The sequence below is a fragment of the Brachyistius frenatus genome, unplaced genomic scaffold (genome assembly GCF_029030835.1).
Source record: "Brachyistius frenatus isolate BFR_SWC_R1_liver_20210118 unplaced genomic scaffold, ASM2903083v1 Contig_198, whole genome shotgun sequence".
Classification (NCBI taxonomy): Eukaryota; Metazoa; Chordata; class Actinopteri; family Embiotocidae; genus Brachyistius; species Brachyistius frenatus.
In genome coordinates this window covers 147,186-173,755 of record NW_027210797.1, presented here as the reverse complement: position 1 = coordinate 173,755, position 26,570 = coordinate 147,186, and the positions used below count along the sequence as shown (strand labels likewise).

The 26,570-nt window shown below is 40.4% G+C and overlaps 1 protein-coding gene across 5 annotated transcripts in view; it reads left to right on the top strand.

Annotated features, from left to right (window-relative positions):
• Positions 1–16,242, top strand: part of klhdc8a (kelch domain containing 8A) — a 44,322-nt gene extending 28,080 nt beyond the window's left edge. For all 5 annotated transcript variants that reach the window (XM_069718745.1, XM_069718743.1, XM_069718747.1 and 2 more), the window contains 5 exons: positions 1,004–1,168; positions 1,272–1,490; positions 12,075–12,176; positions 13,113–13,261; positions 15,012–16,242. In XM_069718745.1, coding sequence (XP_069574846.1) covers positions 1,004–1,168; positions 1,272–1,490; positions 12,075–12,176; positions 13,113–13,261; positions 15,012–15,065 — 689 coding nt within the window. In that variant the 3' untranslated portion in view covers positions 15,066–16,242. The remainder of the gene's footprint in view (positions 1–1,003; positions 1,169–1,271; positions 1,491–12,074; positions 12,177–13,112; positions 13,262–15,011) is intronic.
• The last annotated feature ends 10,328 nt before the right edge of the window (positions 16,243–26,570 follow it).

The following is a 26,570-nucleotide window of genomic DNA, read 5'->3' as shown; positions in this document are numbered from 1 at the left end:
ATATTCATCAATTATTACTTTTTTGTAAATTGTAGAGAAGATAGTCAGAGTAGCTGCACTCCACTGTGAACTTCAGATCAACACTTTAGTACACTTAAATTCTAATAAACAGAAACCAGGGAAATTTTTCTGTCTGATGTCAATGGAGTAAATTTCTGGCTGATTTATCCTCAAGTTTTACAGTCTGTATAAGCAGTCTTTTCAGAGATCTTCTCTCCACAGCCTCAGATGAGTTTGTGCTCAGTGGTGCATCTGTCAGTGTCTGCTGGAACATAGATAGATGTTGTACACAGACTTATTGGCTGAATATAGGCTTTATCACGCTGGACTCTCCATCTCTCTGACCAGTCTTCGATCCTCGGCCCTTTGCTTTCAGTTTCATCCCAAAACTCATCCCCAGCAACCGAAAAAGAGACAAATTGTCTGACAAAATGATCGATAGAGCCAAATTAAAACAAATATGGTCTTTCTGAATGGATAGTCAGTCACTGAATTGACCAGATGTCATTTTTATTGGCATTTGTTGGATCCTTATTTTCCAAATATTAGATAATGAACATCAGGTAATGAGCTACTCTTTTTCCCAAAATGTAATGTAGATGCAGTAATATTTGAAAAATTAATAAGTTAAAAATATAATAAAAATGCATATTTTTTTCCCCTGACCCTCTTCCTCTTGACTCTGATGATTAATGTGGCTTTTTTCTTTTTTCTATACACTCCCCCACTTCCATTCTCATGCTCGAGGTGTCATTCCAAAGTACCAGACTGTTGCATTTTTATTCTGCTGCTGTACTCCCTGTCCATCCCATGTCTGTCACAGACTCTTGCCTTGTCACAAGCTAACTTCTCATCCGGCTCTGCATGTAGCCATCAGATTTTTTTGCACTTCATAAATTAAAATGCCAGGGAAGTGTTCCCATCGGCTAGACTGAGAAAAAGTTTGGCCTTACTTTACTCATCATGTATTATGATATGGCTGAAAACTCTGTCTTGTGTGTAGATGGCCGGGCTCTGGCTGTAGGGGGAATGGGTGCTGACCTGCTCCCTCGTAGCATCCTGCAGCAGTATGACATTAGAAAGGACGTGTGGGCGCTACTTCCTCCAATGCCTACCCCACGCTATGATGCCAACACGCATCTGCTGGGCAACAAGCTCTATGTGGCAGGTATACACAGACTAGGGAGGCTGGGTTCACTATACTTAAAAAAAATATATACAATGATGTCTTTAATAAAAATGATAATAAACAGGGACATTTTTACTTACAGGTGGCCGTCAGTGTAAGCGGCCATTGAAAGCCTTTGAGGTGTATGACACAGAGACACGCTCTTGGACTACGCTACCCATGATGCTGTGTAAACGTTCGTATGGGGGTGTGATTTGGGACTCAGCTGGGAAGCTTTATCTGCTAGGAGGACTGCGGCAGGGTGGAGGACACCAGAGCTCCAAGTTCACCAAGAACGTCAACATTTTTGACACCAGCCAAGGTATAGAAGCATATCCCAATTATACATTAATACCTTATAATAGTTCCTTTTTTTGGTCTGTTACTTGTATTTAAAGCACTTACAAAAGTCTTCACCCTGCTACTGCCACTATTATTACAGTAAATAACTCCGCATATGCACAAACACTGTTAACGCCTGTTTCTGAGTCCAAGGCAAATGAGGATAACATGCGTTTCTTCAACAAAAGATGACTTTCATTTGACAAAATGTAACAAAAAAGTCCAACTTTACAAATGGGACTGGTATTTCATTGTAAAATAGCGGTACAAAACCAAACTATTCGAAAACCTCTAGAGTTAAATTAGTTGTCAATGACGAAAAAGACACCATGTCAAGTCAATTTATGTCCACTCTACCCTCAATGGAACACAGTAGATAGATTTAAAAGTTTGATTTGATCCCTTCAGTCTCTCGGCCGGTATGAAGCTAGTGCCTTAACTCCAAACATCTATTTTCACATTACTGAGTTTCCAGGCAAGCAAAGGTTGGTCAAAAATGGCTAAATTTATTATTTATTAGCAAACTATTTACAGAACAGTCCCAGAATTGAGCTTCAGAGCAATGTTTTTATCCCAAGAGTAAGAGAACTATTTACGGAACAAGTTTGTTGCTTTATTTATTGTTATTGTTGAGCTATAGTGAGAACAAATGTCTGGCTAGCCATATCAAAAATAAAATTAAAATAATAATATACTTTACTTTGATCAGCAAATTGTGTGTGTCTGTCTGTGTCTGTGTGTGTGTGTGTGTGTGGGGGGGGTGATCGTTAGCCTGGTTTTATTGTTTCATCAAATAAACTGACGGCGGGAATCGCAATATGCATTCAGCCTTACACTATATTCTCACTGAAAGTGGTCAGCTGAGTGAATATATCTTAACAAGGAAGGAGCGAGCCGATGGAAAAAAGGAAACAACCGGCAGAAGCAGAAAGCAGTGAGTCACAAGCTGTACTTTGCGACTCGTCCGGTAAGAGCAAAGTTTTCCGAGTAACTCGGCGAAAGGTATTTTACACAAACCTAATTGAAACGAGCAGATGCCAGAAATTAACCAGAAAAGTTGTGAGTTGCGACACAATTACTCGGATGATACCCGTAACCGTCCAAAGTACATTATCCGTACCGGATACTCGTTTCAACCGAGTACTCGTCTCATCCCTTATTACAACCTATTGCATCCTGTCTTTCCTTTGACTAAAGCCCTTTGATCTTTTTTAGGACGTCAGGGGGAAAAATTGGAGTTAAGCATTTTTACATTATTGTTGGTGCAATTGTTTTGGAACATCTTGTCTTCTTTTAGGCATCCCCACACCTGTCGATCCTTAAACTGATTGTCATTATCCAAAGGAAACTCAATGTTCAATGTAGCAATGCCGCAGCAGACCCACTGGCAATGGAGACACGTGTGTGAGCCAGAATCATAGTTATTTGCTTCCCTTCTGCAAGTCTGACCTTATGTTAAAATGCCCGAACATAAACCACAAATCTCAGATCCAATCTGGCCGGAGTTCCTTATCCCATATGTTCCCACCTCATTTGCTGTCGTCATTCCACTATCTCTACCTGATGAAGGGATAAAAAGCCCAAAAACAATTCAATCAAAAGCTCACTATCAGGCTAACATGTGCGAGGGGTATTAAGCTGGAGCTCAGACATGGTTACCCAGGGTTAGCATGAACAATGAAAAGAGTAGCATCTCAATGTGACAGTTTAACATATTGTATCTCACTTCTCACATCATTATCAACTTGTACATCATGTACAAATAACAATGTCCTTTTTGAGGAAATTGTTTCTTGACAAACAACTGATTATAAGGCTAGCCAGCACTACTATTCTGTAGTACAGGTTGCTAGGCACAGAAATATTTCAACCTCACTGTTCACAAGACTGCACACAGTCACTGTGACCAGCTGATGTTTGCCAGGAAGTACTACCAGCATTTTATTGTTGTTGGGTAGTACAGCTGCACATGTGAACAATGTCACCCAACATTTTTTGTGTCTCCAGAGGAAGTTTCATCACTTGAAGCTTCTTATAAATTGATTTAGGTGATGACACTTAAATGGTAAATAAAATTAATTTATATAGTGTGCTTTTAGACTCTTACAAAGCACTTTACAGTTTTTGCCTCTCATTTACACATAAACTCGCCTACCATCGGGAGAAACTTGGTGGTTCAGTGTCTTGCCCAAGGATACTTCGGCATGTGGACAGCAGGAGCGAGGGATTAAAACTGCCGAACCTTCAATGAGTGGACAACCCGCTCTACAATCTGAGCCACGTAGGTTGAGTAACTAAGTTTCTGAGGTGTTTAGGACCAAGTACAATAACTTCCATTTTGTGTGAATTTAGAAATAGGGAATTGTTGGTCATCCAGGCCTTTATGTCTTTCAGACATTCTTCAAGTTTTACCAGCTGATTTGTTTTGTCTGGTTTTATAGAAAGATATAGCTGCATGTCATCTGCATAACAATGGAAGTTTATGCAGTGCTTCCTGATGACATCTCCTAATGGAAGCATGTACAAAGTGAAAAGTATTGGGCCTAACACTGAGCCTAAATAGCTAACTAAAATTAGCTAATTCTTGTTTGTCTTGAAGACTCATTGTTTACATGAATAAACTGAAATCTATCTGATAAGTACGATTTAAACCAGTCTAATGCGGTTCCTTTGATCCTCGTAACATGTCCCAATCTCTGTTATAAAACAATGCGATCAATTGTATCAAAGGTCATGGTGCCAAGAGACTTTTTTGTAGATCTAGGTATGATACACGTCCACCAAATTTCGTGCATGTAGGTGAAAGTAGCCGTTGGGGCTGCAGTTTAGGGGGCGCAGTTAGAGAAACCAGTAGATGTAATCTACCAGTATGGTGTTGAGAGATTTGGGATGTTGATGAAAAGGAAGGAACAGGGCAAAGAGGTAGTTAAAACCAGAAGACAGAAAGAAATAGAGAGATTAGTAAAGGAAAGAAGGCAACTAAAGAAGCAATTAAGGAAGGCGAATGAGGAGTAAAGACAGGGCATTGAGGTGTTGCAGCAGGAACTTAGAAATCGATTAGCAATACTTTGGAGGGCAGAACAGCTGAGAAGGAAAAGGGGGAGGAAGGAACGAGTTAGGGCTTCCTTTTTAAGGGACCCATTTAACTTTGTTAAGAGGCTGTTTAGTAGGGAAAGAAGTGGACAGCTTGAAGCATCAGGGGAAGAGCTTGAAGAATACTTAAGAAAATCATGGCCTAACTTGACAAAACACTGGTGAAGGGAGGTGCCCGCTTGATAACCCCAGTGAGATACTGCACATTCTCACCGTGTTTCTCAGGCTTTGTTGTGTTGTTCTTGCTTTTTGTTTTAAGCATAGCAGGCATAGTGTTAGTTAGTGAGATGCTTGACAGATATTGAGTCAGTTGACCCTTGCAGTGTTATTCTGCATCAATTTGGCACTTTGTGTATTGTAAATTCACTATGAATATAAGCCTATTTTTTTTCTCTTGACTATAGAAAAGGTTATGTCTAAACTGCATCTAAATAAAAGCTATGAGGCCCAGAAGAATGTAAGTTGGTGTCTTAGTGTCAACGTAAAATGCATTTGTTGTTCTGTATCAAACCCTCAACCAGACTAATGAACTCCGATGTTTTTACTGCATCTAACAAAGCAACACTTTCATGTCCTGCTGAAGCACATATGACTCAGTCAAAATTAACAGAATAAATAATGCAGCAAGTTTATGCCTTTCCTTAGATGGTAAAAAGACCAAAACACAACAAAACAGATGGAATGAAGCAGAAGGAAGAAGAGCGGCCTGCCTTCTTAGGCCAATATGTAATTATCAGGACTGCCACAACATTGTGGTGAGATGCATTCTGTTTAAAAGGATCATCTTTGCGGTCGCCAGTGTCAAAGATTTAATGTGACGGATGCAATTCATCAAACACCGAGAACCAAGGACCATCCTTTTCTAGTTTTAATCATGAAGGGCAATTACAGAGGCGAGCTATGGACGAAATTACCACCACACAGACTACAAAGCCCCGTCTTCAGAGAATCCTTGTCCATTGTCTCCCCCTCTCTCTGTCTGTATTGCCTCTGTCTGTATTTTCTCTCTGTCATTTTATTGTCCTCTGACATCTCCCACCAGAGTAGAATAATGCATGCTGGTGTTTTCCCTGCACCCAACAAAGGAAATCTGGGTTTGAAGACTTGCGTAATCCTTCCAAAGCAAAAAGGAATCAGTCCTGCAGTGGCAACTCAGTCTCAGAGGACTGGTCCTTAAGTCTGTAGCGTGATGTGTTGACATAACTGCAATTCCAGCCTGTAACACTGTAAGCACAATTTGCATTCTTTGTAGATCGGTGTATTCAATTCAACTTTATTTATATAGCACCAAATCACAAAAGAGGTTATTTCATGGCACTTAACACAATAAAGTCCTTACAGCAGAACTTTACAGCATTATACAGCGAAATCCAACAATTCTCACAAGCTAGGAGGGAAAAAACCTCCAGAGTGAAGGAAAAACTCCCTCTTAACAGGAGTAAACCTCCGATAGAACCAGGCTCAGAGGTGGGTGACCATCTGTCTCGACCAGTCGGGGTGAGAGGAGAGCAGAGAGAGAAAAGGACAGCATAGAGATAACAAAACATGAAACTGTTGGTGGGGCCGGCAATCACAGAGCAGAGACATGCAGCTGTATGTTTCCAGTATGTACAATGAATTAATGTATAAGAAAGGATCAAAGACTTCTTCTTTTTCTTTTTTTTAATAGAACAACCATTTTGTATCCATTTTGAGTCCAACAATAACACGTCACCCATTGCAATACTGAAAGATATTTAAATGTGTGGCGCCCTTCCATTTCTTGTTGTTAATAATTTTTTATTTTTTTTCTGTTTTTCTACTTGCATGCTAAAACACGAGTTTGGTCTCTATAGCTAGTTTCCCTGTTCATGACAACTGTACTGGGAGTGAATCTTAATTTAACTTACCCATTCAAATTGTATTGGTTTAAATTGGTGCAGAATTAAGGATTGGGCCGCTTTAACAGGTGACAGGTGGGTGCCGTTACAGTAGCTCGCCTCCTGCACGTTTCAGCAACCAGGCTTCATTCGGTCCACCTCTGCACCCGCAGCCACACAAGGAATCTAAGTTGGGAACCCGCCCCCAGTCCCACACCTTCAGTTGAGTGTGCATTTGCAGTTCATTAGTGTTATTCTGGTTTATTTATGTTTGGTCACAGTACATCTCTCATTTAAATAAATCACACACACGGCTTTGTTTCATTTATCCTACTTACATTTTATTCAGCATTTTGGACAGTACCTTAGTTTCTATTTGTAGCGTGCACATTTAGTTAACTTTTGAACAGTCAACATGTCTGTCTTTAGTTAAGTTTTCTTAAGTTCTAACGTGTATCTCTTGAGTTACCAGTACTGGAGGTCCTGTTGTTGTTTGCTGCTGCAAGTTTTTTTTTTTTTTTTTTTTTTTTTTTAAAGCAAATGAAAATAACCTTTTAACCCAGTGACAATTTTGCATGGCTCACTTCAGTTTTCTTTTTTTTCTAAAGCTTGTTTCACCCAATTTGAGTTAATTCTCTTTTTTTGTCACAGTTGGGCCTATTTAGGAGTTTAGTTCACTTTTCTCTGCTGCATAACCAGTATTTTAAGAAGCTGATCTCAGATGTGTGAATCTGTGTCCTTAATGGTGAAGTGAGGGTAGATCCTGCAGAAACGTGTCCACCAAAGGTGATTTTTTTTTTCTATGGGTAGCTCGCCATCTCGACTCCAGGGTCTCGGGTGTGTAAACCCCAAAAGCTTCTCGTAAACAAAACAAAACCCTGCCTGTCGTATGACAGTGCAACATGAAATATTTTAGTTTCACATTACCATGCGCATAAATACAGGTCAGTTGTAAATTAAGTTTGCGCCGCACTCTGTAATGGCGGCGGCATTCAGCGGCAGCTTAATTAACGAGACTAATGTCAGCCAGCTAATTCCTGAGACATGTGTAGCGCCCCTAGTGTTCACCAAGTGACAGTGTAGGAGATGTTAACATAAAGCTAGGTTCGATAGCAGTATGCCTGAATAACTCAATGACAGAGTTACTATGAAGCAGTTGACAAATGTATTTGCTTTACAGCAACAATAACTATATATACAGCATTGACTTTTGTACAGAAAAATAAAATAAAAAAAATAAAATAGAGCTCTTTCAAAAGTACAAATAAAATAGTGCAAAAATAATATTGTCCTTTAAGTTGAAATCCTCAACTAGTGCTCCTTTAATTTAAGGAGTAGGTAATCCAAAAATAGAGTTTAGTCCTTGTCCTTGTGTGTGTATCAATCCAAAATCTTTGTTTCTGGTCCGTTGAATTTATCACTACGAGGTCCCTGAGTTGCAGGCTTGCAGTGTTAGCCACCAGCGTCAGCTAATTACTAATTCTAATAATCCTTTTTGAGCGAATCCAATTTCAGTTTCATACCAAGAACTGTCCGTTCTTTACGTAGAGATGATTACATTTATTTAATTGTTATTAAATATTGACTAACTCACCAAACCATCTCGCTTGCAACATAATCTTTTAAGAGTGAATAGACTCTTATAAAATGATGGAGAATGGATAATGGGCAACATATCTAACCAAAGCCTTGATCAGAATACTATTTAGTATACTTCAAAAAACAAAAAATGGCATGCAGACAAAATTACTAAATTATCACAGCAAGGCCAGCTTAAGCTGACATTTCTAAAGCTGTACCTTAAAAGCTGGCGATAGGAAGCATCAGTCTCAAAGCCCGCACCCTCTAAATTCACTCTTACATGGTAAAATTGTATATCTAAATCAAAAGTGAGTGTATCAAAGACTAAGTAGAGAAAGGTCAGTAATAAAACATTACTTCCAATCTGCTTTTGGTTCAGTTTTAAAGACTACAGACACATTTTGGCGGTATAGCCCCATTCAAAATAACTTCTGGAATTTATTGAACTGGACAGATTGATGATGCACAACGGTAGCATACACAAAAAAGAGGAGAGGATTTTGCTGAGTAGAGAACAGAGCAGAATGAATGGCTGGCTGTGATCTCTGTTCTGTTCTCTACGGTGTAACTTACCCAGGCTGAAAAAATGAAACACAGCCCTTCAATACACACTGCTACAACATGTAGGAGGACTGGCCATCTGGCTTCTTATCTCTTTTTCATTCTCTCTACTTCTGTTTTGTTTCTCTTGACCTCGTTGCCCTCAACCTCTTGTTTAACAAAGATTGAGAATAAATTAGAAAGAAAGGTAGAACGAGCAAAGAGAGCAAAAGGGAGAAATGATAAGTCAGTAAGAGACAGGCAATGAGGGAGAATTGGAAAAACGAGTACAAAAAGAGATAAGAACAAGAAACAGATCCAGAGGAAAGACGAGGTAGACGAAGATAAAGAGTAAGACATTCATTTTCCTTTCTTGTCCTGTCTCTACCATTCTAATTCTCTCTCGCTCTTCCTCGCTCCCAAATGAAATTATCTTTCGCCCTCTGTCACGATTTTCTCTTGTCTGGGTTTCCTTTAGATAAACAACACTTGGCAGCAACAAAGCCTCAATGTGAAAAAGAAAACTTCTGCAGAATCTGATGGGGAAAGAGAAACACCACTTTGATGGCTATGTTTTCATTTCCATCACTATCAAGTACACTTTTTTTATCATCTGGAGTGCTTCAGCTGTCACTTCAACTCCAACCACATCCGACAGGTTTGTGGAAAACCCGGTCACTCTCAAAGTGTCAGGTAATTAAGGAGATACATTCAAAAGGTAAAGTCTTTCCCACCTGTGACTTGAACGATTTTTTTTTTTTTATGCTGTTTCCAATATTTTGGGATTAAAGCTGACAGTAGCTATTTCGATGGTGGGTAAGAATTAGTCCTCACTCGTCACTGCACCTGCTTTCATTTCCCAGCAGTGAGGCTCAAGTTTTGGCTGCAGTAATGTTATGGTTGAGAAGCTGTTGAGGGATCATGTGTGCCTCACTGTACTAGCTGCTCCAACTGGTTGGTCAGGATATTTGTGGCAAATAAATGTGACTGTTGGCTGCCATCTGACTGAAAACAGACTGTAGCAGTCTGTGTTGGTGGGGGCATTTTATTTAAGGTACAGGTAAGGGACTGAAATATGACCCAGGAATTCCAGTTGGAGTAACAGATTAATATACTCACGTGATTATTTGATGGCAAAACACTACACAACCATTTGTAGCATTCAGGTTTTGATAACTCTGGAAAGTTATCACAGCTGCAAATTCTGTTTTTGTCATGATGGCCACGATGTAAACTGGTAAACTGGTACTGCTGTTTTGCCAGACAACCATTTTTTTTTTCTTTTTTTTTTTCTGAACTCTCTTGTATTGGCAGCCGTGCTGCACCGACGGACTGACTTTATTCAAAAAATAAGAGGGCTGCACTTTTTCAGGCACGGTTGAATGGTGGGAACACGGCTTCACATCCTCCTGTTAAAGTTCCCTGTCAATTGGTGTAGAGGTATTTCTGCCGACTCCGTGCATACAAAGTGCGATCAAAATGTTTTGAAAGTGCTCCTGTTGCGCAGGAACGAGGTGCAGCAAAGTGATGCGCACGGAGAATGCGTTCCTGACCTGACGCACGTTCTTCGGTCCTGGACAGTGACACTGTGCCCTCTTAAAACGCAAATGCCAATTAAAACACCCGGCCCAGCTCATTGCTTCATTGCTGTAGTAGGCTAGCATATCCAGGACCTCCAGCAGAGTTCCACAGTTTGACACAAAATTTGATGTGCGCTCTCCGCTCCCTCCCATTGAGGTCACAAAAAGGTGCGTAACGTATGCGCTGATGTTGATCGAGTCACCCTCACTTTGAATACAAAAGTTATTGCTTCTCTCTGTTCCATGCTTTATTGCTGCATTGCGCTCATATGTTACGTAACAAGAACTCTGAACTCTTTGGTCGCACCTCGCATGAGAGAAGTCTCTTCGACGTCTACACCATCCAGTGGCAACACCTACACCCGCTCCAAACTGAAATTGATGTTATGAATTTGAATTTGTCGTCTTTCTCACAGCATGTTGTTTTTTCTTTGGTTCTCAAGTACAAGATGTAGGCTAGCTTAAGCGACGCAGCTGTTATTCCCCTAAGATTCCTCATCCTCTGTGTAGTCTCTGTTTCTCTTGTATACAGAGTAGGATGTGTGGTCTACAGCCTGGAATTGGCTGTGCTGTTTGGTGCGCATTAAGTGAGAAGATGACAGCTAAGGACAAGTTGCACAAAGGCCAGGCTAAACACTCGGAAAAGGTGGTACTGACTTGTTGTATTTTTAAGTTGTCAGTAGGTTAACTAGGCTTTTTTTTTTTTTTTTTACTCATAGCCTTTACTTTTTAGCTCGATCTTTGTCAGTCTCATTCGGTGTTTTTTTTATTTTAGAAGCTCCCAGTTTGCCCTCTTTCCCCCTTTTAGTTCACCCTTATATTTGTGTTATAACTTTTGATTTAATAAATAACTTTTGGATAACAAATTAGAACTGGTTTTATGTTGCTTCCCTTTTACCAGAACGAGCCAGTGTGGTAACGAAAGCATCTCTGTACCACAGTAGCTGACATTCTGTAGTGTCTGGGGAGCAGCGTGTGCTGCTGCGCTTTCCGCATTGGAGAAAGAAAGAAAATGCGACCCTCCGGTCAGCACATTGCTCATGTGGAATGGATGGAGATTTCCTATGTGGAAGAAATTTTGAAAAAGTTCAGCTGGAGCTCCGTGGAAGTGAAGTGGTCAGCATGACCGGGTCCACTCAAACAAAAAGGGTCAGCTATCTCTCGTTGTTTCATGCCACAGCGACAGCCTCTTGAACTCAACAAGGCGTGAAATTGATCTTACTCTCCGAGCCGCAGGCTCAAATAAAAATCACTCTGACGCAGACTTTTAAACCATTAATTCTGCTCCGGGCGGTGGTGAACCACTGACCACTGGACCAGGGCAAGTCGGAACAAGTCGGAACACGGCTTATGGCGACGAACGAGGCCACCCACATTACAGCACAGAGTACTGTGCCGCCTACATCTTTGTCACATATTGGAAACATAAACAGGCAAACTGATGCTTAAAATACAGTACAATGAGCGACACATCGTTGAGAGCTGTTTGAGATTATCTTTACATCCACCAGCATTTATCCTTGTGTTGTTCTCCCACTATTTACTAATTCAGATATTTCAATGTCTTGATGTGCCAACGGGCTGACGACAACACTATCCCCCCTATCCTCTCCTGTCCCCTGCCTTTCGCACTGTTTAAAGTCTGGATTTGCTATAGCCTTTGTGTGTGTGTGTGTGTGTGTGTGTGTTCGTACGTACTGTCCGTGTCCTGGCTAGCTGCCTTATGGTTCACCTGTTTGTGCAGGTCATGCTCTGAAAATTTAGCAGCATCCTTTCCAGCTGAAGGTGGACACCAGTGCCCCCCCACCCCAATTTCAACTCAGCTTGTTTAGAAGCTTGTGCACACATATTTGCTCTCCCCAGCTGTCATATGTTATTCTTCTTCTTCTTCTTCTTCTTCTTCTTCTTCAGGTGCCTGGCTGAAGTCAGAGGACACAGTGGCAATGAAAACAAAGAGAGCTGACTTTGCTGCAGCCTTTCTGCGCGGTCGGATGGTTGTTGCAGGGGGACTTGGTAAGAGACAAAATAATCCCTGCTGCTGACCTCTACGGATTAAAGCCTCACACTTGATTTGTTTCTGTGAACCTTGTGTGTCACCCACTTTGTTCGTGCACGTCTACTTTGAAAAGCCTCATTAAATACAAACAAATTAATTTGCCGTGGCAAATTGAACATCTACAAAATAAAAGAAATCCAGCAGGAAGTGCCAAGAATAAGGCATGTGTTAGGCTCCTGATAATAACATGTTATCTTATCTTTTGTTTTATGATTAACTGCTGGTTTGATCATGGATTTATTTAATCACACTGGGTTTTCCCTTCAGGTTGCTGGAAGGTGTAGGTGCTCTGTTTTCAGTGGGTGGTGAGCAGTTATTTGACTGAAAATGATAAATTTTCACATAAATTGTGACTACTCTCATGACAATATTTATTTAGAAAATGCTGCGTGCCATTAAAACACTATTTACAAATCATTGGTAAAACGAGGCTCACAGTAAATAGATCGGAACTTTGATTTTCTCACCCTCCCATATAGGATTCGACTATTATTCAACGATTAAGCCCACCATCCACTCACTCCCAGCAGCTAACTTATTAAGAACTTGACTTGTTTTGATAAGTCCACCTTAAATGAGTCTGCTCAGTTTAGGCTAATATCAGTGCTAACCCGCTTTTCTTTAAACAGGCTTGGGTCTTGAGTTGTAGAATTTATTCACTGACAAATAGCTTAAACGCTACACACACACACGTGTGGCACTGCTGCATCCACACCACTCTACTCAAAATGTAGGTAGTCTGAGTAAAAAAAAAAAAAAAAAAAACTTCATGAAATCCTAATGCATTTCTGCACTTCTTGCTGAGAAATGTACTATTGTATCTGGTATAGTAAGACCTGAAGACTTGTTCGGAGCCTTTGATTCACATGTGTGTGTTTACATGTCCTCTTTAGGTCATGAGCCCTCTGCTCTGGACACAGTGGAGGCCTTTCATCCTCAGAGGAAAAAGTGGGAGGGGTTGGCTCCCATGACATTTCCCAGATGCTCTGCCTCTTTCATTGTCATTAGAGACCGCCTCCTGGTGGTGGGAGGAGTCAACCAGGTACTATCAGTATGACTGTAAAGGTGACACACAGTCTTTCCAGTTAAAAGGAGCACAATTACAGGAACTTCAAAACCTCTATTGGTATCCATGGTGACAGATGCTAACATTGCACTTACATCGGCAGCACTGTTAGACTCATATTGGATCGAAATCGATGCAGCAAAAACCAGAGGTACCGTCTTTTTCATCCGATGCCTTCCTCTTCCTTGTCAAGACCGAGCTCTTACATACATTGCCCACAATGCAACACAGCCACCAACACGGCATGTTATGGTAGTAGGGACTCGTATAGCCTGTAACCTCCAGCCACCAGGCAGAGGTGAGCAGAGGGTCACACAGGTCTGATGCGCTCACATCTTTCTAGCTCCGCACCCACAGATTTGTTTTATTTTCAAGCTTTTAAGCCCCATATTGACTCAAGTGACATCAGCTGAGGAAATTTATCAGGTTTCACAAAGCTCCCTCTGGAGCCGCAAAAGGCTTTGTACAATATTTGTTCACATATGCAGTCACAGTGCTTAACATCTGTAAACAGACTTTGATATGTAAAATCTGTGGAGTTCCCTGAAAATTGCTCATCATCTCTGTTCTGTGTTGTACATCTGGATTTAAAATCTACAGAGGAAATGTTTTTTTTTCTTCATTACAATTTCACATAAGATTCAATATCTAAAACATAACGCATAATGTATCGCGCATAGTGAACCCTGAATCCCGCAATGGGAAATTGTTTTTGCTACAGCAGCATCTGCAGGTTGCGAAAGCTTTCAAAATGACAGAATAAAAAATGTAGGTAGTAAAAAAAAATATATTAAATATGAAAAATGTTAAAATGCAAATTATATACAAATATAATAATATTAAATTAAACTAAACAGCAGTGCAATGAAGTAAACAAACGCGGTAAACAACAGTACAACAGTGTTATTGATGTAGGATGGATTTGGCCAGAGGTGAGTTATTTAACAGTCTGATTGCAAGCAATACAGGCATCTAGATGTAGTTTGAGTTTCGTTCTGGTTCGGCTGCCATGTGCCACCAGATATGGATCAGAAAACAATATTTGCTGAAATGTAAGCAAATGTACACTGTGTATCCCCATGGATTACAGAGAATCAGTTGAAACGGGAAAGTACCCAAAGAAATGGATGCCTGTGTAGACTGTGAACCAGTTCATTGGATCTTGTATGAAAGAAAAAGGACCTGGTCAGCACCGGTTTGTACACTTGGCTTGATGAGTGCGGCTGATACACAAGAAGCTGCCTTGTTAGGAGTGCATAAAGTAAAGTAAATTGTAGGACCTGGTGTCGCAAGATAAGCAACCAATGTCACACTGCGTCATTAAAGCCAACAGATAATATTTTTGTAGTCCTCGCAATCAGTTCCAGTCATTGGACCGACATGTCTTTTGGCGTTACTCCTTATACGATCGGCAGTGATTTTCCAACGCGAGACACCTCAGATAACATCATCAATCTTATGTCATGGTCCATTTGAATGGAAAGAAAGGGAGTCTGAATTGTTTTGTTCTTAGTCAGTTACAGAATGTACTATAAAGTACTCTCGCTTTGGTGTTTACCTGTTATAGTTCAAATATGATACAATAAATATGATAAAGATTTAAAATAGGGATTGAACTGTTGACAGGAACTATGTGTGTTTAATTTACTTGGGTATCAGTATTGAATCCGGTGTCTGTAGGGAAATATCTGCAGACTTTAACTGCCCATCCTTCTGACTCTTTCAGGTTCCCAGCTCGGCCCATGAGATCCTCTACGTCAAAGAAGAAGAGTATCTGTAGCCTGCAGTGACTGACGTGACTGACACCAGACAAATGCAGTGATTCCACTTCTCACCTCTCCTGAAACAGACTGGGGTACAATGTTTAGGAAGCATTGAAAACGCTGAGAGAGATGGCCGACAGACTGGCTTATCTCACGTAATGTAAGAGATAACACTGCCCCCTGCTGGATTTAACTGACACTTAGAACCAGTTAGCACACATGCACAATGGAGGAGCTGGCTCTTTCTTCACACTGAGTTGTTTCTTGATACGTTGAAGTATGTAACACCTCTGCATTTCAGAATTGGAGAAGAATTTTGTAGCTATTATGTCTAGTATTGTAGACAGAATATATATGGAAGACCTATTATATTGCATTTACGGTATTTATTTTTTGTTTGCTTTTGTGTCTATTTATGTGTTTATTTGTGTGCAGCTTTTTACAATTTAGCAGTTGTAGATTAAGTGAATTTCACACTATTCATTTTGTCTGGATTACTGCGCCACCTGTATATTATTTAATATCTAGCAGAACAAACTGTTTAATGTTTGGTAAATGAACCGTACTGTTACAAAATTTGTACTAAAGCAATTAACACCGCGTGGAGGTTTTTAATATCAATAATTTCTCGTGCAATATCTTGTAGTAATTACACTACGCTGTAATATCACTCTTCTGTGAAATAATAGAGCACATTTGTGGGTATGATCATAGTTATTGTGTAATACATTGCATACATGAAAGGAAACAGTGTATTAAGTGACACTATGTTTGTTGTTGAAATAATGACTAGAGTGCTGTTGTAGACGACAGACTTACAAGCTGATTGTGCCCATTTTATTCCTGCAGCAATACAATTTATGTTTGTAGTGTCTCATTTTGTGCAACATGTGCTGTGCAGCTTTAGTCATCACCTGATACTTCACTCAGGTTGTGATGTTAACGGATTGGTTGTTGTGACTCCATAAATATCCTGCTGACTCGTGTCCTGTTTGCTGTTCTTGCAGCAAAACCCTTTGACTAACCTGTATTTTTTTTAAATTATTTATTGTGCTCAAAATTTATCTTCTAGAATATTTTTATTTTAACTCTGCAACATAATGGTCAATCCTGTTTCTGTCCTGCACCCGACACGTAGTTTAGAGGATACGAGTGGTCACATTCAGTGAAATAAACTGAAGCTCTGGCTTGAAATTGCACTTGTTTCCCACGAGATGGCAGTGTTCACACGTACACACACTTTGTGAAGGCACCGGCTGACTCATTAAACAGATGAATGTCCTCCACAGTGAAGGAACATAAACTGACAGTATATCATTACATAATAAGTCAGTTAATGTCATGTAAATTCATTTTAATAGAAACCTTCTTAAGCTTATTAACTGCCTTACACTTACTGAGGAACACACGCGCAATCTAGTGCTATCCAATACAAGAGCCATATATTCCTAATGTTTTGTCCACCCCAGAATCCCCCCCCCCACACCCCAACCACACACACACACACACACACACACACACACACACACACACACACACACACACACACACACCCCTTCCACTACCACCATTACCAACTGGATTACTAGAGTTTTCTCAGTATGATTGAAGGTAGCCAGTAGCAGTGACGGCAGACTTACTGCTACCCATTCAAAATGCACAATAATGACATTGCTGGGCAGCAGCATTTAGAGCAAAATATACTTTTCTATGTTTGCAAGGAACAATTTAGGCTTTTATTTGATTATTACATTTACTGGAACCTGGTAGCAGCATGTTCTTCTCCTTGTACTGTTTAATGGCGGTTGGCAGACATCTTTTAGGTGCATTAATGCCATCTTCTGTTAATGCATTGCTGCCAGGCGCCAGAAAAAAACTAAAGAGAAATAAGTCAAAATGATAGTCACATTTCATTTTTAGATTTTTTTTTTTTTTTAATGAACATTTGAAAATCAAAAAACGTATGACACATCCCCTCCTGGGCAGCAGATTTATTATTATTTATTATTTAATGCTAAATAATTAAAATTGTATCATACTAAATATGTATTATAAAGGAAACATTGCCACAACACTGCACTTTATTCATTTTAACCGTTTTACACAGGAAGACATTTAAAAATTGTTTTTTGAACCAATTGAAATTAAATAAAGTTCTGAATTTTTGAAGTCCGTCTTCAAAATATTTAAACAGGTTTTGCTTACTGTAATCATTCTTCTTGTTTATAGTGGCCATGAAGAAAGGGTGCCCGATTAATTTCCAAAGTGTGGGGGCCAAAAAGCACAAATAATTTTCTTTAGCCTACAATACTTTACTTCACCCCAAACATCCCATGCACACGTCATTTTACAAATGACAGGGATTAAGGGTCATTGGACAAACAAATTAGCATTTCCAAACGTGCTGTCTTTCTTTTAATTTTTTGAGAAAAATGCGACCAAATGATATGAATGATAAAACGTGCAGTTTTGGAACTTTTCAATCTAGACAAATAATGATTTATGAAACAGGCTATATCTTTCAAAGCTATAGTTTTTGGTGCAAGACTCATTCTTTTTTCAAAAGTCTGACTGCTTTGGGCTCATATTTACTTCAGACGCATATCCGAATCCATTTTTACATGACAACCTAGACGGAAACAAATATAAACTTTTTTGTATTTAAAATAAAGTAAATAACTAAACTAAACTCTAAATTATGTAATACTGTTTTCTCTTGTATAAATTCATGCTGGATTTAATAAAGTTTAGTATGCCAATGAGAATTTGACATTTTGAGGATATTGTTACACATCTTTTATCTTTGTTCCTATCTTCTACACATTTTTGGCAGGCAAAGCAAGCCGGGATTAAAGAGGCTGCCGGGACCAGGTGTTACCAAACCTGCAGACTTCCCCGTCTCAGACCTGGTGCCCTCGACACCAGGTCTGAGGATGGCTCTCCTAACGTGTTCATCATGTAAGATGTACTCTTTTTCGTGGGCAGTTGGCTTTGTTATAGCATGTTACTTATTGTTAGTTATTAAACTAGTTTGTCAATTGGTTTGGTGTTTAATTGTTCTGTAATAAATATTCTCGTCAGCAGTAAAAATGCCGCCATTTTGTTTTTGGTGGAAAAATGGCGGCATAGGCTAGCTCTCGGGACGCGGAACGTCACCTCGCCAGCGGGGAAAGACCCGGGGCTGGTGCAGGAGGTGGAGCGGTACAAGTTGTATATAGTCGGGCTCACCTCCACGCACAGCACTGGGTCTGGAACCGAGCCCCCGGAGAAGGGGCTGGACTTTATCCTTTTCTGGAGTGGCCCAGGGTGAGAGGCGCCGGGCGGGAGTGCGGATACTCGCGAGCCCCCGGCTGAGCGCCGACGTGTTGGGAGTTCTCCCCGGAGAACGAGAGGGGTCGCCGCCATGCGCCTGCGGGTTGCAGGGAGGAAGACTCTTGACTGTTGTTATGCGCCGAAGGGCAGGTTCGGAGTATCCGGCCTTCTTGGAGTCGGCGGGGGGAGTCCTGGAAACGGCGCCGCCTGCTGACTCCATAGTTCTCCTGGGAGACTTCAACGCTCATGGGGGGCAACGACGAACGAACCTGGCAGGGGGTGATCGGGAGGAACGGCCTGCCCGATCTGAACCCGAGCGGTGTTTTTTTTTTAAATTTTATTGGACTTCTGTGCTAGTCACGGTTTGGCCATAACAAACACCGTGTTCGAGCACAAGGTGGCTCATAAGTGTACCCGGTACCAGAACGCCTTAGGCCGGAGATCGACGATCGACTTTGTAGTCGTTTCATCTGATCTGAGGCCGCGTGTCTTGAACACTCGGGTGAAGACGGGAGCAGAGCTGTCAACTGATCACCACCTGGTGGCGAGTTGGATCAGATGGCGGGGGAGTCGGCTGGAACGACCTGGCAAGCCCAAACGTGTACACGAATATGTTGACATACATAGTGCTTTCAAGTTTTTAAATTCAAGTTCATGGGGCCTCTGAGATTTTGGCTCGCTGTCTTCTGCCCCCTTCTCTGTCCACTGCCAGCTACAATCACCTCTTCATGAACATTTCTGCTTCGTGATCAGAAGCCCTCGATGTCAGTGGGTTCTTCCTTAGGGCAGCTGACGTGGAAAGAAGTTTCCAAAGACATTCGAATTTCAGTTGGTACAGACAAACAAAAGGAGGTGAAGTTCTATCTGAGCTATGGGGAGCATTTACCGATTCCGACTGTCTTCAGCTGTAGGGAAGCCGTGGATGCTTTCCCATTCACTCCTCTCCAATTGGTTTCCTTCGCAAAGGTGTTTGAGATGATGTGCTTCATTAAACGCCGAACTGTATCCTTGACATCACTTCCGCCAATCAGGCTGAGGTGGTTTATCTAAAGTATGAAAAAAAAATAGTGTACACGTGTGCCTCTTTTGCAAGAAAGAATACACACACTCGCCAGTTTTGATCAAAAGTCAGATTCCTGAAGTTGGATTTCAAGACTTTGGCCTTGCTGGTCCTTTACTGGCAGGAGACCCTCATCCATTTACAAGTGAGATACATCTTGTTTTCTTGCATGTAGAGTCTTGTAGGGTGTTTATTTGGTGCTTTGTGACTTTTTCAGGCTTTTGATGCTCCTGAAAAGCTTTAGTTCACATGAGAAACATGTTGAGGATGTTATCAAAACATCAAATAATGTCATCAGGGAAATGAAGAATAACCATATTTGTGTCAATTAAAACATTAAGCAAGACGCAGAAATAAATTCGAAATTTATCTAGCCTGTTTACATTTCCTCCTCCCAGTATTTTGCACGTCCAAGTAGAAACGCACAATATTACATACGCATTCAGGCAAACACGCAATATTGTCAACGTCAGTTAAATGCACCTCATTAGAAGATCAGCTCGGACTTTTTTTTTTTTTTTTTTTTAGCATTTCATAAGGGTTTGAGAAATTGATACACTGCAATGGCCTGGTGCTGTGCATTGGCTACAGCCCTGCAGGAATGCAGCCATAGAGAATGATAACTCACGGGTAGTCCTTAAGAAGATTAAGGAGCTAAGAGGATTCATTCTCTTAGTACATGATACAGTGTTTAATGAGCCGATGAGAGTCTTTCTTTATTAATTTCTATCAAAATGACCTCGTATCTGCATAAAAAAAAATGTGATCCTGGTAAGTATAAAAATGATGTTCTAAAATATATAAAAATAAAATGTAGTTATGCACATGTTGTTGTGGCTTTGACTTAGTATATGGCATTTTAATTGTTTACAACTCCAGGTACCCAACTCACCTCCCTATCCAGAGGGGGATTAGCAGGCAACTGGGGAGATTTATCTGCTATTGTTTTATCCTTTACTAAAACAGTAAGTCACGAGTTCACTTAAGTTTTAGCAATTGTAATTGCATTATTTCATCTAAAAAAAAGTGTTACATTAGAAGTTGCAGCCAAAAGAAGTGGAATTACAGTAATTATGAAATGTTAACTGATTAATTATCCAATATCATGTGTTACTGGGACAGGAAGTTAAAAGACAAAACAATAAAGTCAACCTGAAAAGTAAACATTTCTGAAGACATTTACACTTTGCTCCCTCCAGCGCACAAAGCACACCTTGTCCACTTTGGAAGCCAATTGTAGGAAAACACAAAGAATTATTAGTCTTTGTTATTTTTGAAGAAAAATATTTAATAACAATATTGGATGGATGTTTCTTTAGAGTGAAGAAAAAAATTAAAATAAAAGCCATGCCACTGACTGCCAGTGACAACAGAAATAGCCAGCTGAATGAAGATGTGTAGGTCTGGTTACGTTTGAACATACATGTTTAGTATGGGGGTGCCTCTGGTGGTTAATGATCCTACAGCCTCCTTTTCCAAACCAGGAAGTGAGGTGAGAACAGAAGACAAAAAGCTGCTGGGCCCCAGCAACACCTCGGCAGAGTGGCTGCCCTTGGCAACGCACAGGCGGTCTGTGCCAGTTTTGGGCTACTTCTGTCCCGGGGCTTCTTTGAGCTCAGAATAATGTCGGTGGGGGAGATTTGGAAACCTTCCCTCAGCTCAGGATGAATGGATGTCCCCTACACGCTCTCCCATCCCATCCAACCTCCCTCATCTACCCACAGGAGCAGCAGAAAACTGCAACAAGCTTAAGCTGGAGTGTTCACTTCTTCTCCTCGCTACATCCGATAAGTGAGAGTTGCTGTCACTAACATCATCCAATTATATCATTCCATCAGATTAATTAAAGGGTACAAAGGAAAAGGTTTATCACAACTTGGGTCTTGTTTTTTTTTTTTTTTTTTTAAGTTTTCACCATCATTCCTCCTGTGTTCAAAGTGTACTCGGCAAGTTTATTACAGACTTCTGGAAACCTGGCAAAATTGCTTAACCCTCGTGTTGTCCTTGGGTCAAAATGACCCGCAGCTGTGTTCGACCAAGTTCTATTTTATTTCTATATTTTCATATTTTTTTGGGATCATTGGTGACAAGGATGCTGTGAGGGTTTCTTTAAACCAAAAAAAAAAAAAAAAATCCCCAAAAATATAAAAATATAGAAATAAAATAGAACTTGGTTGAACACAGCTGCGGGTCATTTTGACCCAAGGACAACAGGAGGGTTAAAAAGAGAGACAATCCGGTTTCAAACATTAAGTCTCTAAACTATACTCTTAAACTTATCTGGATGAAAAGAAGTAAGGGAAACCGAAGGTGGAAATATCCTTCAAACTTCCTGTTGTAAGTTACTGTAAGAGATCGTAAACGGGCACAATCATTAGCCGGCTAATGTGCGAGCATATTTGCTGTCTGGAAACCACCGATGGCAGCCCTAATGCCACATGCCTTATTCGGTTTTTAACATTTTATTCATGCCAAGTCCTCTTCAGATTTAGGTATCACCTCAGCTAGCCATTGGGTTTTTTGGTTTTTTGACCTTGCACATCAATTAGAGAGAAAATGCTATGATATTATGTCAATTTTGACAAACTAATGGAATAGATATTTAAATGGCTTTTTTTCTTCAAAACGCAATTCATCATATATTTGTTTGTTTGTTATGCTGGGTGTAAGTTAATATAATTTGGAGGGGATGTTGGCATTCTTCAAATATTTGTGATTTACATTATTTTTCGAAATTCATTACTAGGATGAGTAGTTTTAATGGGATCATTTTAAATTAAATACCCTTCACTCAGCTCCTTACATTACATTTTTAAAGAAGAAAAACTAACATAGTGTTAAATTTCCAGGCATTAATGGTTTGAGAGATTTTTGTAGTTTGAAGGCAGACATGATATAAACTTATTGTGTTTTAAAATATGTCAAGATAAGTCCTGGTTGTTTGTTGAAGCTGTGCTAACCATGATTCAGCCCCTATCCCTGTACATTTGTAATGTAATTTATTATTTTTAGGCATTTCTTAGATAGATGAGGAAACAAAGCAGGGCAATGATATGCAGCACAGCATATATAACTGTATACTACCATGAATCACAACAGTGATTGCTTCTTCTACTATTAAAAACCCTGAATTGGCTCAATCTGGGATCGCAGTGCAGACAAAAAGTCTGTGTCCTGACCTGTGACCATTGGCTCTTGTAATGAAATGAGCTTCGACCTTCCAAAAGGGTTGTTCCTGCAGTGAAGTGCAACATAAAGCCAGAGTTTGAATACGGAAAAATAATGCCAAACCTACAGTGAGCAGTGTGATGATTAAATAAGTTAGTCAGACAAAAGCTCTGCAGACTTGCTGTCAATGGGAGAAAGCAGTTAGAAAGTGACACTCAGCCGTACACATTAACTGTCTTTTACTTGTACGTGGTTCGGTCTGAGTGAGCGTGTGTGTGAGGAGGTATGGGTGAGTATATGGTTCACCCATTATACAAAACTTCATCACTAAAAATCACATCAGGGAGAAATGGAAAATTTGAAAACTAAGAAAAATTGTCTCGGGTCAAGAGAGGTGCAGAGTGGGACCGGTCCGGTGACCAGGAGCCTAATGTCTCTTATCCGCTCTTTCTCTCCTCTTCCCAAGTCGATAGGGAAACTCCACCGAACCCTCACCGGATGGGTGCGCTCAGCTCTGGTCCGGGCAGGATCAGGTGGGGCCGTAGACACGGCAGGCAGGTCAGGCAGGCAGGCAGGCAGGCAGCTCCAGAGGTCCTACGAAGTGCCGGAACAGGTCCACTGTGTTTGACGAGTCCATTATCTGAGGCTATTAAAAGGTCGTTAGTAACTTTCACCAGAGCTGTTTCTGTGCTATGATGAACTCTAAAGCCTGACTGAAAATCTTCAAACAGATCATTCCTTTGTAAATAATCACAGTTGATTTGCAACAACTTTTTCAAGGATTTTAGAAAGAAACGTCAGGCTGGAAATTGGTCTGTAGTTTCCTAAAACAGCTGGATCAAGAGTCGGCTTTTTAAGTAAAGGTTTAATTACAGCCACTTTAAAAGCCTGCGGTACATAGCCGGTTACAATAGATCGGTCGATCTGATCTAATATGGAAGTATTAATTAAAGGGAAGACTTCCTTGAGGAGTTTAGTTGGGATGGGATCTGACAGACAGCTAGAGGATCCAGATGAAGAAATAATTCTAGTTAACTCAGAGAACTCAACAGGAGAGACATTTCCCAAGTATACATCTGGTCCTACAGTTGCTTCCAGGGCTGCTGTGCTTAACATCACATCAGTGACGGTGGCAGGAAGGGTCGGCCCGATTCTCTCCTTAATAGTAAGAATTTTATTGGTAAAGAAGTTAATGAAGTCATTACTGCTGAGAGCTGAAGGAATAGAGGGCTCAACAGAACTGTGACTCTTTGTCAGCCTGGCTACAGTGCTGGAAAGAAACCTGGGGTTGTTCTTGTTGTCCTCTATCAATGATGAATAATATAAAGTCCTGGCCTTACGAAGAGCTTTCTTGTATAATATTAGGCTATCCTTCCAGGCCAGGGGAAATTCTTCTAAATTAGTGGAACGCCATTTCCTTTCCAGCTTTCTAGTTGCCTGCTTAACAGAGCATAATTGTGAATTGTACTAAGGAGACAACCTCCTCTGGTTCATGATCCTCTTCTTCAGAGGGGCGACATCATCTAGAGTTGTGTGCAAAGAGGCTGGAGTGTTTTCTACAAGATGATCACACTTGTGTCGGACTAAAGTCAACGTAGCTATCTTCCACTAGGGGAACAAACTGAAGCCGGACTTCAACTAAGCCAAAAAAGAAAAATTTAAAAACCACACAACACATTAACATTGCCTAACCACTAGCCAGTAGCACTAGCACAGAACATAAATTGTGTGCTGCTCGCTTGCTGGCCTGCAAATTTCTCAATGACTCTCTGGTTGAAGTCATTTATCTCAATCACCAGCTTCTTTTCCATTGACAGCATGGCCAGTCCTGGGTCATGGTGTTTCTGAGAATTATTTTCAGGGTTGAAAATTAACCAAAAGAGTCAAAAGTTGTTCTTAATTGCTGGACACTAACAGAGTGTGTGTCTGTGTCTGAAGCATGGACTGTGGTCTGAACCTGCAACAGTCTGTACAAGGAGGTGGGGCTGTGTGTGTAGCCGGCCTCAGTGTGTGCACACAGCTCGTGTCTGTTAGAAGCCTTCATCAACACGGATTGACACATTTACTCAGATGATATTCGTACTCGTCAAAAGTACATTATCGGGGCCGGATACTCATTTCAGCCGAGTACTCGTCTCATCCTTAGAAATAACAGAATTTTCCGCAGTTCCACTTTAAGTTGCCGTTCCACTGCCAGTCAGATAGGAAAGAAACAGGAGTAACCGTGTAATTACTTAATGGCTGATGTAAGGTGACCCTGAAAGACGGGTCGAGAGTTGTCCAATCACGTTAGATAACAAATTTTTTAAACAATACAGATTCTCTGCCAATTAAAGAGGGAAGTGGAAAATCTGGTCCAACCAATTGAAGAGCAGCCTCAGGCCCCATGGCTGCCAAAAGTTGAAGGACTTGCAATCAATCTCATTTGGCTGGCGCCCTGCACCAGGAAGTGTATGTATTTACACAGAAATTAACTAAATACAATTTGTTAACAGTTTTTATTGAATGCTTACAGGTGCTGACAGACTACCAGGTGCATTTTACGAGCAAACAATTATAATATATATTTTACATGTTAAAGTAGTATTTATTTCCACATTGGAGGAGGCGGTGCCCCATATAAATCAGACGGACACATCCGGGAACCTTTTCTTTCAGCACGTACTCTCCCCCTCTCGCCATAGACTTCAATGTAAAGAAGAAGAGGGCAATATAGTGCTTTAATAGGCCCAAATTATGTTGACTTTTTGGGTACTTTTACTTTCTCCATTGAAAACAAAGAATGTGTTTATGTTCTTTGTATTATAGTTAAAGTCCTGTACTGTTAATCTTACTCTTACCTGGATCGTTAAGTGGGTGTCACTCGTTCAGGTTGATAACTGTAACCCCTTTGTGTCTCTGCTGCTTTGCCAGGGCAATTACTTTGATCAATTTAATGTGGAAAAAACCTCAACGAGAAATAGACCGGCCACAGAGAGCGGCCATAGACACAAGTCAGCCTCACTTGAATGCAATCAACACATTTTAGACTGGATGATGTCAAAGTGTGTGTGTGTGTGTGTGTGTGTGTGTGTGTGTGTGTGTGTGTGTGTGTGTGTGTGTGTGTGTGTGTGTGTGTGTGTGTGTGTGTGTGTGTGTGTGTGTGTGTGTGTGTGGGTGGGTGAGAGAGGGAGTCATTTATAGAATAAAATATAATTATTAGTGGGCAGCAGAAAAAGCCTCACAGACAAAATCACCACAGCTATAGAGGAAGCAGTTAATAAGCATTACCTAAATAGCCCTACAAAGCATTACTAAATCTGGTTGTACCACTTAGAGTGCAGCAATTATTGCTGTATCACATGAATTCTGTATGAATCACTGCTGATGGACCACGACCATTTAGTGCCTGTTAACTTACTGCTTTCAAGCAGTGCCACATATGAAACAGATATACAGTAACGCGGCCAATTGCAAATCTGGAGTTTTCAAATAAAAATATGATATGATATGATATGATTTCAAACAATGAAACTATACGTGAGGAGAAAGCATATGACCATGGTGTCAAAATAGTTTTCAGTATTTTTCTAAAATTATAGAAATCACAAAGGTTAAAAAGAATTGGCCAAAAATGAGTTTGGACTACGCATAAAATGCTAGAGGGTTTTTAATTTAAAACAGACACCTGTTGCTGTATTTGGCAGACCAAAGGTGTAAATACATACCCTAGTTCACACCTGGCATTAGAATGCATCTCAACATGCATCCCGAGTGATCAGATATCACTTCCCCGCTCTAAATGAAAATAAACATCTACTTCATAAATAAATAGATAAACAAATATGTGAAAATGCACAGAAATGTGTGAAGATATGAGTCAAAACAAGAGGGTTCTTTTTTTTTAACAAAAAAATACATCCTTGTTCAGTGAGCCTAATTTTAATACTCTGTCTATGTGAAACTGATGACGTATTTCACACTTGTAAATGTTTAAGTAGTC